This window comes from Anoplolepis gracilipes, chromosome 15 (assembly GCF_047496725.1).
Source record: "Anoplolepis gracilipes chromosome 15, ASM4749672v1, whole genome shotgun sequence".
Classification (NCBI taxonomy): domain Eukaryota; kingdom Metazoa; phylum Arthropoda; class Insecta; order Hymenoptera; family Formicidae; genus Anoplolepis; species Anoplolepis gracilipes.
In genome coordinates, this window is record NC_132984.1 from 7032096 (window position 1) to 7045367 (window position 13272).

Consider the following 13272-nt stretch of genomic DNA (forward strand, 5'->3'; position numbering starts at 1 on the left):
CGCCCAAAGTACGACGTACGCTCACCGTACCAATACTGTGGAAGTATCTGGGTTACTTTCAGAGATTTTACCAATTACCTTCAAATATTTCTATTTTTCACCTCTAGAGGGCAGCATATATCGTTGATTACTAAAGTCACTAAATTATAAAGTACAGTCGGACCTCTTATTCTACGACCCTCTTATGCTATGAAACCTCTTATCCTACGACAAAAAATCCTCTCATGTTACGACTACGAAAGGGAAATTATATCCCCACTCTCAAATTTTTAAGGTTTAAGGGGTTTTTCAAAGGTTTAAGGGGAAGATTCCGAACCGAAAATATCGTAGGATAAGGGTGCAGTCCCATTAAGCACGAATCGGAATGACGGATCGGATTCTGCTATGGAATTGTAGTAAATTCTCTCCCAACTCAACCGCACATGTCTGTTCCGTTCCGTAAAAATTTCCTCTACCAGTCCCATGTAGAATGTGTGAAAAAAACGTAAACAATACTTTGTAATATTGTACAGTTTTAACTTTAAACGTGCGAAAATAATATTTTGAAACACATCATAATGGATGAAAAAACAGTCTTATTAGTTATGTTAAAAATACTGCGAACGGGGAATAATTTGCCAACTTGGCATGCTGTATCAGTGTTCGAGAGAGTGCGAAAGCTGTATTTAGGTTACATCGTTTTATTGGAAAAGCAGGAAAATATAAGAAAGAAACGTAAATTTACGTATTTTGAAACTTCGAATCCACTTGAATGAGTATTAAATTTCTATCATGTAGTATATATGTATTATTTTTTTATATTCTCTATCATGTATGTATTATTTATTATAAGATAATAAAGAAATTTTTTTTCTTCTGAAAATCAAAATAAATAGAAGATTGTACACTTTAATGAACTTTACATACACATATATGTAATAACAAAATATTCATTTCTTTCAGACTCAAATATTTATCAGGTTTAATTAAAATAGAAATAAATGTTTTTATGTTATATAATTAAATGTTTTATTTATTTATTATGTAATGTTTGGTATAAAATAATTGTAATTAGTATAAAATAAAGCTAAGAAATATTAAACAAAAATAACGATTATGGCTGCTTAATACAAAATATTTATCGTCTTTGAAGTTCCGCTTCCGCCATGTCTTGATTGTGACAATTGACAATAACACAATGACGTTTTTAAAGTGCGGTATTTATCCGATCCGTTCGGAATTGAGGAGATATACGCGTTCCGATCGGAAAGAATAGCAGGAACAAGAATTTACTACAATTCCCTAGCAGAATCCGATCCGTCATTCCGATCCGTCATTCCGATCCGTGCTTAATGGGACTGCACCCTAAGAGGTCCGACTGTACCGCAAACTTAACCTCCGTACAGTTACCCGAATCACTTTGATTTTTTTATAATTAAAATTAACTAATCGCTTGGTAATCGTTTAGTGATGATTGGTCGTCCAATTAAAACGTTTGGTCGTTCATCGTTTTTTTTAAATTAAATAATTAAAATTTCTAAGTAAAGTTAGCCAAAATTTTGTCATATTTTTTTATACGGGGCGAAGCCCCGTCCCCCTATGCACTCCTATCTAAGCGTTCTTTTCCAAGATCTACTTTATGTACGGGTACCGGCAGAAATGGTTTCCGTCGACAACTTCAGCGTTACACACATACAACAGAAATCATACGTATACATATATGCTAACTTCATGTGTATGCGCATGATCCTGAAGTTGCCGACGGACTACATGCTAGAAAAGAACGCTTAGATGGAAGTTTATTTATCTAGTAAACTTACCACCAACGCGAGTTTTGATTAGCTTTTGCTTGTCTGCTTTCTGCTTTTCTGCCACAGACTTCTATACTATAACTAGACCGCTAATTTCCTTATATATTAGACCTAAAAAGTGACCCCGAAAAATATGTACAACATTAGTAGGATAGAGAAAAGGAGGGAATAGATATATAATATGGCTACTACAGAAAACTCGTGTGTGAGTGACATTGCTTTAAATTCAACCAATCAGCGTGACTGTCATTCTACTAATGATGACGCATGCGCATAAGTACATACTTTTCGGTGTTATGTACTTTGCCAGAGTTAGCAGTCTAGTTGTATATAAAAGTCTGTGTTTTCTGCCAAATGAATTTAGAATCGTGATAATCTAATAATTGACCACCAAACGTTTTAATTGGACTACCAATCACATATAAATAAATTCGAAACTGTCCCGCACAATCCGGGACGTCTGGTCATCTTAAAGGTAACATTTCATGAGCAGCAAACTGTCGCAGCAGTTTGCTGCTATTGATTAAAAATTTGTACCTATGTATGATGTATAATAAACTCCCCTATATTTTGGTTCACTACTCTCTGCTGCTATGAAATTCAACCAAATGAACAGCAAAACATTAAAACATAGTGTATGTATGTACATACATACACATCAAAAGTGCCTAATATCTAATCTAAAGTTTGCTGAAGAAAAAATAAAATGACATCGAGTGAGGTATGTATTAAATTGTATATGTCAATAATATAAATTTTAAGAGATAAATAAATAAGATAGAAATGTGAAAGTAAAAATCATAGTGTCATAATTGTTATTCTTCGCGACTAGTAATGGAACATTTGTGACTATGTAAACTCTCTTACTAAATATTTTTTTTATTACTAATTAATTTTTCTCAGTTTAAGGGTCGGCAGGCGACACGGTGGAGACCTCATGCGGAGACTTCGGAACTACAAATTCTTTTCGACAATATTTCGGCTATAAATTAAGAAAGAATCATATTTAACAATGATATTCTTATTTAGGAGGATTGCTCGCAGCCCGCTAAAGAGCGATTTTTTAAAAAAAAGGCTTAAAATAAAATTTCATAAAGTTAACATGAATAAGGTATACTGATCGTGAATGAAGTATATAGACCAGGTGCACCGATTGTAATTATTATAAATTTTTTAAAAGCCAAAATGCAAAATCCGGCTCTTTAGCGGGGTAATAAACTTTGCAAGGAATGTAGCAAAAAGTTTTATAAAGAAATATAACTTCTTCGAGGCAAAATATTACCGAATAGAATATTGTATCTGTACCTAAACTGCAAGTGCAGCTAATTGTAAGAAATTGAGTTGGCAGCACCGCTTGCTAAAGAGAGACAATGAAAGACAATAATGTCGTCTTCGTCTCTCTTGAAATGCAATGATGTTTGTACGTATACAGACATACACCAATACATTAAATAAGAATTCATTTCTCAATGCTGGTGACAGTGACGCCGGAATTTTCTGGTCGGCCCTGCCGACCCTTAATTTTGTAAATACTTGCGGTGATTGTAAAGAAATTGTTAAAGAGCGTCTAGTGTCTAGTCATAAATGCATAAATGGATTTGAACGAGTTTATGTCAATGATAATCGATATTTTTATCCAGTTTGTAGTAAATATTAAATCAAAATAATACAAAAAATTATTAAAAATAAATTATATAATATATAATATTTTAAACAATAAAATTTTTAATTATAGGTAATGGAAAAATAGTACGCCGGTCTTACCAATAATAAAGAAAATATTGTACTAAATAAAATAAAATAAATATTAAAAAGATTACATAAAGATGCAAATAGAAATTATGTATATTATACAATGTGTTTTCTATTTTTAAATTATCTTATATTTTATTTATTTTCTCTTATATACAATATATTATATTAAAATATTATTGCTTATATTCAACAACTGTTAGATAAATAGCTACAGTATTATTCATCATTAAAAAATAAGAAGACATTATATACAAAATATATAGTACATCATATTGAAATTATTATAAAATTTCAAAACTTTCTTTTTTATTATTTATTACGACGAGATGTGAAAGATATTTATGTATATAGTACACAATATTATTTATATATAAAATATTTTGTAATAAGTGGATATAAATTACACATTTATTTATAAAGAAGATTGTAAATGATATAATTGAAATTATATAAGTATTATTTTATTACATTATATTATATATAATTTTCAATCTTTCTACTGTGATTATATAATCTTATTAGATTGCTACCTAATCTACATTAGAAAAGAAATTTGTTTATTAAATATTTATATTTATACACATTTAAAATAAATATAACAGATTATATTAATCGATTTTTCTTTAATTATTAAATTACACTTGTATATTTAAACATAGTTACTCTTTCATAGCCAAGTATCACAGAGCATATCATATATAAATAAGAATGTTTTGCTCTCTCTCTCTCTCTCCCTCTCCTTCTCTCTCTCTCTCCCTTTCTCTTCCCCCCTCTCTTCTCTCTCTCTCCCCTCTCTCTCTCTCTCTCTCTCTCTCCTCTCTCTCTCTCTCTATTTCTCTCTTTCAAGTATTTTGTACTTATATAATATTGAAACAATAATATTCTTCTTTCTTAGAAAACTATATATTGTATTTTTATTTTTTAATGATCTTCTTTAAAAATAGACTAAAATTAAAGTAGTAGACCATCTTACATTTTATATACGTATAGTAACTTATATATAAAAATAATTTGACTCTAGATCCAAAAAATAATGATTTAATTATTAATTATCATTTTTTAGTCTCTTCAGGTGGAATTTTTCGTGATTGCTTTACTTCATATTATGAGTGACATATTTTCAAGTGGAAAAAAAGCACTACATACGACTATTTATTTTTAGTTGATTTTCTGTTGTCTGTTTCAATTCTATTAATTTTACTTTCAGCGGTTGAATATTGGTACCTAACCATTCTTCAATCATTGATGAAAAGAAAATTGCTTCCATTTGCATTCGTAGATAACCTTCCAAGGAAGACAATTCTAATAGTAATCTTAAACAAATATATATGGTACAATGTGTCAAGAAAATTACAGTATAGTATATTTTCATGTTGATTACTGTGAAAATACTTACTCTGTAAAAGTAGGTATCAAATTCTCCAATTGCATGGGATTTGTATAATTATTTGCCACTTGCCATGGATTCATCCACGTCATAATTCTATTGAGAATAAATACTTTTTGAATATAATTGAGATCCAAATGCATATATTCTCAACTTATTATAAAATTTCAAGCATTCAAAAAAGTATTTTATTCCATTTAAAAATATAATCATTATTGTATATAATATTTAAATAATTATCAATATACTATATTGATAATTGTATACTATATTTAAATAATTATGAATATACTATATTGATAATTGTATACTATATTTAAATAATTATCAATATTCTAATAGATTTCTTAAATAAATCACATATAAACAAATAACTAAAAATTATTTTATAAGTTTAGAACAAAATTTTCAAAATTTATATTGCAAAAAAATATATAAATTGCTTTTGTGTGCTTACTGATCGCTGACAACAATATTATGAAATTTCGTCTTGAAATTAAGAAACCACTCCATACCCACAGCTACTTGCCATCCAGGAAAAAGCAGATTACTAGGTATCGGGATTGGTCTAGGTTGTGGTATTATATGCAATGGATGATCAATATATCCTAAGCTCTTTGCAACTTGTGCATGTGTCTCCTCTGAATAACCATAGAGCCAAACTTTTAGGCATAAAGCTAACGATGGTATAGCTGTGGGCAACAATTCGCACATTGTAGCATAATGATCATATCTAAAATTACAATTGTAATCATTTAGTTATGTTTTAAGATGGTGTATAGGTTGTTCTGATTTTTCTTACCTTGACCAGCCAGTAAATGCTGTACCTCGAAATTCATGTACCTTACTGACATGAACTCCCAATTCTTCTAGCCATTTTTCGTGATTGCTTATATGATGTCGAATTATAGGTACATGTTGCGTGGAACCAGTGGCTCCTTTGAATGCAGTTGCTATCCAGATATTGGGAAAGACTGCGCTGTATTTATCCCATAGTCCTAACAAATATAACATAATAATGTAATAATAACAGAAATTCCACTCTTCTTTTATTTATAAAAAGTCAAAGGATGATTTAAAGAAAGACTATTCAAGGTAACAAGTAATACTCTCAAAAAAAAAAAAAACAACTCTGTTAGAAAAATATACATTATAATTCAATAAAAAAAGAGAAGAGTAGAAATTTTGAATTATATAGAAAGGCTATAAAATGCTATGAAATATATTATTTCTATAATTATTATGAATGAAAATTATTAAGAAAAATTATGAACAAAAAACAATTAAATTTTATGCTGATTTTATACCAGTAAATAATGTAAATAATAATTAAAAATTATATTCCATAAATCACATAGCAGAAAAAGAATATATACAGGGTGTTCTGGTAAAGATGAGCAATCTCTCATGAGCATGTAGAGCAGATAAAAAAAAACCTCATAAGTTCCTATAAAATTTTTTTCTATAATGCATTTCTACCAAGATATTTGTTTCTGCGTTTTTCTTGAAAACAATAAGTTTTAACACAATGAAACAAGAATACCTTTTTTTAAGAGAAAAATGTAAAGACTCTAAAAATATATTAAAAATAAAAAAGCCCACCAGCTTTAAAGTTTTATAAGTTAAAAGACTTACAGGTGATCTAATTCTGGCTCTTTAACATGATATAAAAAATCTATCACACTATTTTAAAGATCTTTACTTAATAATAAAAAAAATCTTATACATTATTAAAATCTACAAAGTAATATAAAAGTTATTTAAGAAAAATGATTCTCAAATTTAAACTTTAGAGAACACCCTGTATATATAGTGCGAGTATGTACTAATCACAAACCATTATTACTCAACAATTTTACAATTGTTGTATTTCCTGAACGCGATTAATGTTTATGCAACTTTCGCGTGCAACAAAGATAAAAATCCAAATTTTATTCAGAATAGCTAATGATAAAAAAGTTACTAAAAATGACTTTTTGCGTACAAATACAAAAAATGTGATATTTCATGTAAAAAGTAACAAAAAGTGACAACAGAGAAATCTCTGCAATTATAATCCAAACATTATAAGGAAATATATATCTACAAATATTTCTGAAAGTAATATTAGAAAAGATTAAAAAGGTACCATTAGGCAATGCAAAATTATCCCTGGGATTGTAATGCCATACCATAGGTTCTACATATTTTCCAATGTAATGTTCTGCAAAACAAAAAAAAAGAAGAAAAGATTAATTTTATCGGTAAAAAGATTTGCATAACCACATGACGCGAATAAGCTAACGAGATACCGTTCAAAACCTGTAAGTCTATTGATCTCAACATGTCATCCCAAATGATAATCTTTAAATATGGATAAGTTTCCTGAATGTATTGGGCTATTGCCAAAATATGTTCCAAGTACAATGAAGATTTGCCATATTTACTGGCTGCAGCTCGTTTAGTACAGACTGAACAAAGGCCTAAGTGCCACACTTCATCAGAACCTATATGTAGATATTGTATGTCAGGATGAAAACTAACAATCTGACGTATTAATGACTTGACCAGTGGTAGAGTTCTCGGATTTGATGGACAAATGGAACTTGGAAAAGCTTCCACTTCACGTAATGATCTCCATTCGTCGTGTTTCAGGATAAACTGCAATTAAAATTTTAATAAATGAATAAATCAAATTAAATAAATATTCTTAAATTATTGATTTCAACCATAAAGATTTACAAATTTCTAACAAAATAAATGTGAAATATATGTAAAAGGTCCTTTGCATACCTCCATATGACCAAAAGTTTGTACTAATGGAACAACTGCCAAGCCACAATCACCTGCTATTTGCAGAATGTGTCTGGCTTCTTGAATTGTATATCCACTTGCTAAACTACTTGGTCCATTACTTCCTATTGGAGAAAGCTCTCGATTGTAAGGAAATGTATCCTCCCACTCCAGCAATAATCCAGTAGCTCCCCATGTTCGCAATAATGGAAAAAGCTATAAATATTCCATTAAATTATAAGAATAAAAATAAGTACAAATGAAAAAAATAAGAAAGTTATAATTAATGATGACTATTTATCTGTCAACATGTTAAATATTATTTGTACTGGGATTAAAATTATGTATTATAATTCATTTAAAATTAAAGGAAAAAATAAAATTTTTAATTACTTAAAAGTCAAAATGTCAATATCTTTTCTAAATTGTTATTTAGACATAAATACAGAATGTCTTTCTATTCTTTCGTGTGTCACACACAATTATAAATATCAGTTAAAATCTAAAGATATAATTTTTTACACCTATTTGCATACTATCAATAACTGTGTAACAGTATTGAGCGTAAACAAATGCAAGCTCAAAACAATTCATAATAAAAAGAAAAAAATTAGTTATTAAAATGTCTCCATATTTTTATTGTAAAAAATTTTGAATCAGTATTTCTAAAAATAAATTCTAAAATATCCGGTCAATGAAATAAGACTTAAGTGTTTACGAATAACGAATACCTTTTCAAAATAACAAGTCCGCGGTGGTGCACCTTTTAAATCAAGATGAACCAGTCTGAAAAGGAAGATAATTTGTGAAAATGTCATGAAATATTTTTCTCATATATATACATATTATTATATAAAAATATTATACGGAAATTTATACATGTCAATCTCTCTCTCGATTACTTTACCTATGTGAGCCTAACGTTAAAGCGTCCATCTTTTCTCCCATTCCATTTGTTAGGTTAAGACTGATCAAAAGAGAAAAAAGGATAATTTATTGCCGGAATAAATAGATTCATAAATTCGTATAAATTTTAGATTCCCTTTCATTTTTTTCATAGTTGCACTATTACTTTTATACTTTATTAAAGGCCATTAAAGCGCGTAAAAAAGTCTTTTTCAGTTGTAACACTTAAAACCATAAACAAATCGATCAATCGCAGTCGAGCATTTTTACTACGAGAATGCTTTACTCTGATTGGTTGATTCCTGAATATGTAGTTTCAGAACGGTGACAGAAAGAAGCATATGGCTCGAGCATAGTAGAGCACTCCGAGCTTTTTCGGGGTTTGCATCGATCCGTTCTGCGCATCCGCCATGTTTTTGGGAGAAACCAATCAGACAATTATTGTATATGTGGTAGTGTGAAATCGGTAATTATCCAGAAGAGCTGTCTCACCTCAGATTTTGATCAAAATAGGCTTATTCGACGCGTTTTGGCTCGAAACGAACAAATCTGGCAGAGATAATCGTCGCTCTGCCCCACGAACCGAGATATTAATTATTAAAAATGACAGATTTTACGGTTAGGAAATCTGTCATACTGACTGAATCTAGCGATATGAGCATGCGCTGCGGTCACGCGCGCATGCGTTTTAGTAACTTATACAAAATTTTTAATAAATCTTTTTTAATTTTAAATAAATCCTTTTTAATAATGTAGCTATGCAAGTTGCAAATGTGGAATTGTATATACATTACAAAGTACATGCTTAGGTGAGAGTGTATAGGGGGACGGGGTGAAGCCCCGTCCCCATAAAAAAATATGACAAAACTTGAGAGCGTAGAAACTACCAAGGCTGACAGTACTGTGTGGAAGTTTCAATGTAAAATCTTAATTCAACCTATGTCCGAATTCTTACACTATATTTATAATTTTTTATTTATAATCTTACAAAATAAATACTGAATGCATCGATGCACGATTCATTGAGCCGTTTGCCTAGCAGCGCTTCAGTCAAATAGCATTTGCTTAGAAAAATAGTATTGAAACTTCCATATAGTACTGTCACATAGTACAGCCTTGATAGTTTCTATACTCTTAAGTTTTGTTATATTTTTTTATAGGGACGGGGCAAAGCCCCGTCCCCCTATGCACTCCCATCTAAGCATGTACTTTGCAATGCATATATAATTCCACATGGGTTTGCAACATAACTACCTTATTAAAAAGGATTTACATATTAAAATTTCGTGCACAGTGCTGTTAAGTTACTAAAACGCATGCGCGCGTGACCGCAGCGTATGCTCATATCGCTAGATTCAGTCAGTATGACAGATTTCCTAACCGTGAAATCTGTCATTTTTAACAATTAATATCTCGGTTCGCGGGGCAGAGCGACGATTATCTCTGCCAAATTCGTTCGTTTCGAGCCAAAACGCGTCGAATAAATCTATTTTGATCAAAATCTGAGGTGAGGCAGCTCTTTTGAATAATTACCGTGAAATCTGTGAGAGTGCATCACAGAGGTAACAATATTATATATTTGTAAATATAAAACTATAAATTATTTTTATTTCTTTTATTTTTTACGTAATTTTGTAACTTTTTCTTAATTTTTTAAAATTTATAAAATTTGTATACATTCCTTTCACGGCATAAATGTAACGCAGATTCTTTGAACGATTGATACGCCACTGAATATTAGTCCAAAAACATGGCGAAATACCACGTGATCAAAGACAAAAAAACAAAGTGCCGACAAAGAGTGCTCCTACTAGTTATACTATGGCTCGAGCTAAACAGATGGAAATGCCTATATTAAACCAGTATAAAAGTGGACACTCAAAATGGCTGCTTACGGGCGCCAAAATTGAATGGCTTTTCGAAGATCCTGGAAGAACAAAGTTTTAAATATAAATATGGAATATACTTAATATTTTTCATAAAATCAACTCAATAAGATTAAATTGAAATATATAATTTTAATATGCAACAAATAAAATAATATATATTAATAATTTTAAAATTTTAACATTGTTTACTGTCCTTTAAATAGTATATCTAAATAAAACATTAAATTCTTGTTATTATATTGATAACAATTATTAACCGATGAAATGTTATCCCATAATTTCGCGCTGTTGTTGGTTGTTGTTATGCCACAGATCTGACAATGTACCATAATTTTATTTCACTATTTTTCACTATTTTTTTAATAATTGTGCAAAATAATACGCGCATGTATCTTTCTGACAACAGCAGCAGACAATGCTAATAAGCGTCAAAAAAGTGAACACTCAAGATGGCGGCTTCTGTCAGCGATTTGGCTAGCCCCCACCATCGATACATTTCCTCCTGTTTCTTTTGGGAGCGTCCCGTTTGACCACGTCACGATTGACCACAGCCACTTATATCAACCGATGCCTAGGGTCATCAGCAACGATTAACCAATCAGAGAGCCTCATTTTAAACTGGCCAATTGGCGACGTTGTCAATAGACTCCCACCCGTTTCTTTTTACTCTTTGCGTTAAACCAAAAGGCCGCCACACACACTTTTACATAACGCATAATGCACATACATAAACAAACTGATTGGTCTATAAACACATGCATAAGAAATTCAACAAATCAAATTCCTTATGTATATGCATTATGCGTTATGTAAAAGTGTGTGCGGCGGCCTAAAGAGTAAAAAGATAGTGAAATAAAATTATGATGCATTGTCAAGCCTGTGGCATAATAACAACAGCGCGAAATTATGGGATAACATTTCATCGGTTAATAATTGTTATTAATATAATAACAAGAATTTAATGTTTTGAAGGTTATGTTTTATTTAGATATACTATTTAACAATAAACAATGTATTAAAATTTCAATATTATTAATATATATTATTTTATTTGTTGCATATTAAAATTATATATTTCAATTTAATCTTATTGAGTTGATTTTATTAAAAATATTAAGTATATTCCATATTTATATTTAAAACTTTGTTCTTCCAGGATCTTCAAAAAGCCATTCAATTTTGGCGCCCATAAGCAGCCATTTTTAGTGTCCACTTTTATGCTGGATATAGGCATTTCCGTCCGTTTAGTTCGAGCCATATGCCCCCTCCTGTTTCTTTTTACTCTTTGGTTTAACGTATAGAAAACTTGTTTGTGAGTGACATTCACAGACTTCTATACTATAACTAGACCACTAACTTCCTTATATATTAGATCTAAAAAGTGACCCCAAAAAATATGTACATACAACATTAGTAGGATAGAGAAAAGGAGGGGATAGGTATATAATATGGCTACTATAGAAAACTCGTGTGTGAGTGACATTGCTTTAAATTTAACCAATCAGCGTGACTGTCATCCTATTAATGCTGACGCATACGCATAAGTTTGTACATACTTTTCGGTGTTATGTACTTTGCCGAAGTTAGCAGTCTAGTTGTATATAGAAGTCTGTGGTGACATTGCTTTAAATTCAACCAATCAGCGTGACTGTCATACTATTAATAATGACGCATTACAGACTTCTATATAATACTAGACTGCTAACTCCCTAGATTTTGCTTATATAAAGTGTTCTCGAATTTTATATACTAAGAGCGCGTTCGGGGAGATACTATTAGCGCTAAGGTGACCCTTTCTGCGCATGCGCTGACATGTGCCGACGCCATTATGATTAATACATGTACTTCTAATCTGTTTTCGGTCTCTAATTCTTGTCAGAACACATGTCGTTAGTAAAAAAAGTAAGAAATATAAATATTAAATTATGGGATACAAATGTGCAGTTATTTTATATCTTTTATATAAGCTTGTTTATCATACTTAGTATGTATATACATGCGTGCAATACGCGCCTTCACAGCGCATGCGCAGAAAGGGATGTCATACATACTTCTTTGTACATAAAATTAGAGCTGCCTTATACATAAGGAGTTAGCAGTCTAGTATTATATAGAAGTCTATATGACGCATACACATAAGTTACATACTTTTCGGGGTTATGTATTTTGTCGGAGTTAGCAGTCTAGTTATATATAGAAGTCTGTAATAAAGTCACTACATCTAGTGACTTTGAACAAAGTCACTATATCTAGTGATTTTATATTTAACGCGAGCACAGACATCTATATAGATGTCTGTGAATATGAATAATTTCCACAGAGTTCTATGAGCGCGTTCGCGGAGACACTATTAGCACTAACAGTGTTATTCTATCTTTGTTCAACTTTTAATGAGTAACAAAAATAGAATGACACTGTTAGCGCTAATAATGTCTCCCCGAACGCGCCCTATATATCTGTGGTAATTTTATATCTATCGTCTGTGTTTTTTTGCACTAAGGGTGCGTTCGAGGATCACACTACCAACGCAAACGCTATCGACACACTACCTCGGAAAGAAGCTCCGTACAGTTAGCTGAACCACATTGATTTTTTTATAATTAAAATTAACTAATCGTTTGGTCATCGTTTGGTGATGATTGGTCGTCCAATTAAAACGTTTGGTCATTCATCGTTTTTTGTTTAATTAAATAATTAAAATTTCGAAGTAAAGTTAGCCGAACATTTTTATTTTTCGTCCAATCGAGTTAAACAAAAGCTTATTCGATACAGA

General features: G+C 30.7%; 1 protein-coding gene and 1 long non-coding RNA gene across 2 annotated transcripts; one reads left to right on the plus strand and one right to left on the minus strand.

Moving 5' to 3' along the window:
• The first annotated feature begins 2077 nt into the window (after window positions 1-2077).
• On the plus strand, window positions 2078-3649 carry LOC140673908 (uncharacterized). Its single transcript, XR_012048124.1, has 3 exons — window positions 2078-2511; window positions 2694-3436; window positions 3526-3649. It is a non-coding gene; the product is annotated as an uncharacterized lncRNA (long non-coding RNA).
• Window positions 3650-4491: 842 nt separating this feature from the next.
• On the minus strand, window positions 4492-8697 carry LOC140674013 (hexosaminidase D-like). Its single transcript, XM_072907323.1, has 9 exons — window positions 8612-8697; window positions 8436-8490; window positions 7705-7920; window positions 7224-7572; window positions 7061-7135; window positions 5735-5930; window positions 5390-5665; window positions 4942-5028; window positions 4492-4858 (listed from the first exon to the last, which is right to left on the minus strand). The coding sequence occupies exons 1-9, from the start codon at window positions 8650-8652 to the stop codon at window positions 4684-4686; spliced, it is 1470 nt and encodes a 489-aa protein (XP_072763424.1). The 5' UTR covers window positions 8653-8697; the 3' UTR covers window positions 4492-4683.
• Between the last annotated feature and the right edge of the window lie 4575 nt (window positions 8698-13272).

Excerpts from the sequence above, each read along its gene's own strand:
- LOC140674013 (XM_072907323.1), bottom strand. The coding sequence starts at position 8,652 with ATGGGAGAAAAGATGGACGCTTTAACGTTAGGCTCACATAG. Across the intron at positions 7,921-8,435 it reads GGACTTGTTATTTTGAAAAG|CTTTTTCCATTATTGCGAAC; the intron begins GTATTCGTTATT and ends GAATATTTATAG. Across the intron at positions 5,931-7,060 it reads TAATTTTGCATTGCCTAATG|GACTATGGGATAAATACAGC; the intron begins GTACCTTTTTAA and ends TATATTTGTTAG.